The sequence below is a fragment of the Arachis stenosperma genome, chromosome 6, assembly GCF_014773155.1.
Source record: "Arachis stenosperma cultivar V10309 chromosome 6, arast.V10309.gnm1.PFL2, whole genome shotgun sequence".
Lineage (NCBI taxonomy): Eukaryota > Viridiplantae > Streptophyta > Magnoliopsida > Fabales > Fabaceae > Arachis > Arachis stenosperma.
In genome coordinates, this window is record NC_080382.1 from 43,590,061 (window position 1) to 43,593,194 (window position 3,134).

Below are 3,134 nucleotides of genomic sequence, written 5' to 3' on the forward strand. Positions count from 1 at the left end.
AGACAGATCAGAGGTTGCAGAGTGAAGGAATCAAGTGGTCCCCATCCATCAATTGAAGACTTGCTGATTCCCATAATTAATTCTGATTTAAATTTAATTTTAAAATAGGAAAAGATATTTTTTAGTTTTAGAAAGTAGATTTTAAATTTATTAGGATTAGATATAAAAGGATTTGGAATTAGTTAACTTTTGAATCCATCAGATTGGAACTCAGTACATTTTACCTGAATCCTTATTTTCTCTCTGAACCATGAGCAACTAATCCTCAATTGTTAAGGTTAGGAGATCTGTCTATTTGTATGGATTGATTTTATTGCTTTTTCTATTTTAATTCATGTATGGATTTATAATTTTAGAATTGTTTTCGCTCTTTATCTTATGAATTTGGGTGGAACGGAAGTATGACCCTCTTTCTATTTGAGTTCTTGTATAACTTGGAAAAGCTCTTTACTTGAACAACAGCTTGAAAACACATCCTCCTAAATTTTAATTATCTGGACTTACCGGGATACCTGACATATAATCCATTTATTTTTGGGTAATTAGAGTTTTTGTGGCATATAAACTGGAATTTGATCATCACCCTCTAATTGGAATTAATTGACCAAGGAATTGGCAGTTGATGAATTTTAGGGGAGACTAGAAAGGTCTAAGGAATTAGGGTATAGTCACATATAGTTTTCCATAAATTAAATCTTACATGATTAAAATAAATTAATCAGAAAAATCAATCTGGAAAAATAGATATCTCTGAAGCCTTAAGTATTTTCTCCCATATTTTATTCTCAACTTAATTACTTGCTGCCTTCTGATAATTTGAAGTCACTTTTTAAACCTTTTGAACATCTCAAAACCATTTTCTTCTTGCCTTACTAAGTAAATCATTTAACCATTGTTTCTTAGTCCATCAATCCTCGTGGGATCGACCCTCACTCACCTGAGGTATTACTTGGTACGACCTGGTGCACTTGCCGGTTAGTTTGTGGGTTATAAATCCCACACCACACATCAAGCATAACTCCACTCCTATCAATGATGCTTTTTCATTTGATAGCTTGCATGCATTATCTAAAGTAGTTCCTTGGTATGCACCTGTGGCTAATTATCTAGTTAGTCATACCTTCCCTCCCAATTTTACTAAGCATCAGAGGGACAAGCTGATAAGCGAGTCCAAATATTATATTTGGGATGATCCATATTTATGGAGATATGGTGCTGACCAGGTAATTAGAAGGTGTGTGCCTCAATCAGAATTCCAGTCCATTTTAGAGGCTTGCCACTCCTCTAAGAGTGGTGGACATTTTGGCCCTCAAAGAACAGCTAGAAAAAATTTAGATTGTGGATTCTGGTGGCGCACTCTTTTTAAAGATGCTGCTGCCTTTTGTAAATCTTGTCCCCCATGCCAGAGGTTTGGTAATATATCCAGGAGGGATGAGATGCCCCAACAAATTATGTTGTTCTGTGAGATTTTTGATGTTTGGGGTATTGAGTTCATGGGTCCATTTCCAAACTCTAGCGGTTTTGTCTATATATTGTTAGCTGCAGATTAAGTTTCTAAATGGGTGGAAGTCATTCTCACCCGTACTAATGATGCTAGCACTGTTGTCTCTTTTGTTAGAAACCATATCATCTGTCACTTTGGATCACCACGAGCAATCGCGAGTGATCAAGGCACCCATTTTTATAACAGAAGATTGACCGCTCTACTGAAGAAGCATGGCAGTATTCACAACGTAGCAACTGTTTACTACCCGCAGACTAACAGACAAGTAGAGGTGTCTAACAAAGAGATAAAGCATATCTTGGAGAAGATAGTCAAGCCTCATAGGTAGGACTGGAGCACCAGGCTACAAGATGCGCTCTGGGCATATCGGACAGCGTACAAGACACCAATCGGGATGAACCCCTTCCGTTTAGTTTATGGAAAGGCCTGTCACCTCCCAGTAGAGGTAGAGCTCAAGGCATTATGGGTGGTAAGAGAAATCAACATGGGATTTGAGAGGGCCAGAGCTGAAAGGAAGATGCAACTAAAAGAATTAGAGAACCTTCGCCTAGAAGCATATGATAACTCCAGGCTATACAAAGAGAAGATGAAGGCTGTGAATGACAAGCACATTAAAAGGAGAGAGTTCAGACCATGGGAATTGGTTCTCCTTTACAACTCCAGACTGAGGCTTATGCCAGGCAAGCTGAGATCAAGATGGGAAGGTCCCTATAGAGTAGAGAAGGCAGAGCCATACGGAGTCTTTCACCTAAGTCATCCTTCAAGCTCCAAATTCATCAAGGTAAATGGACATCGCCTTAAGCTATATCATGGTGAGAAGATGAAGAAAAGCAAGGAGCTGGAGATCTTTCTCTTAGAGGATCCAACCACAACGGAAGACTGAGCTAGTGGACCGTCAAACTTAAAGACGTTAAAGAAAAGTGCTAGGTGGGAGACAACCCACCATGGTACGATCTTTCATTTTTAATTCTTAGATTTATTTTATTTTACGTTTCTCAGTAGCCATTCATAATTTTTGCATAATTAGCTGCATACTGCATCCTGCATACAAAAAAAAAACAAAAACAAAAACGTACACGACGCGCGAGTGTCGCTGATGCGTACGCGTCATCTGTGTGTGCGTGTAAAACAAGGATTGAACAGAAAGTTGCACAGGACTTGGCGCTGGAAGGGTGCATTGACCACAAACTGTCTCACGCGAACACGTCCATGACGCCTGCACATCATTTGAGAAATTGGCACCCCATGCGTACTGATGAGCGGATAATTTATACACTTTTTCTCATTGTTTTTAGGTAGTTTTAAGTAGGATCTAGCTACTTTTTGGGATGTTTTTATTAGTTTTTATGCAAAAATCATATTTCTGGACTTTACTATGAGTTTGTGTGTTTTTCTGTGATTTCAGATATTTTCTGGCTGAAATTGAGGGACCTGATGTGCGGAAAACGATCCGACACAAAACTCACCGGCAAGTGCACCGGGTCGCATCAAGTAATAAAAACTCACGGGAGTGAGGTCGATCCCACAGGGATTGAAGGATTGAGCAATTTTGGTTTAGTGGTTGATTTAGTCAAGCGAATCAAGATTTGGTTGAGTGATTTGTGATTTGCAGAAATTAAATTGCATTGAA

At 38.8% G+C, this 3,134-nt stretch overlaps 1 protein-coding gene across 1 annotated transcript; it reads left to right on the top strand.

The window, feature by feature from the left end:
• The first annotated feature begins 1,988 nt into the window (after window positions 1-1,988).
• On the top strand, window positions 1,989-2,387 carry LOC130933993 (uncharacterized). The gene has a single exon (XM_057863583.1). The coding sequence runs from the start codon at window positions 1,989-1,991 to the stop codon at window positions 2,385-2,387; it is 399 nt and encodes a 132-aa protein (XP_057719566.1).
• The last annotated feature ends 747 nt before the right edge of the window (window positions 2,388-3,134 follow it).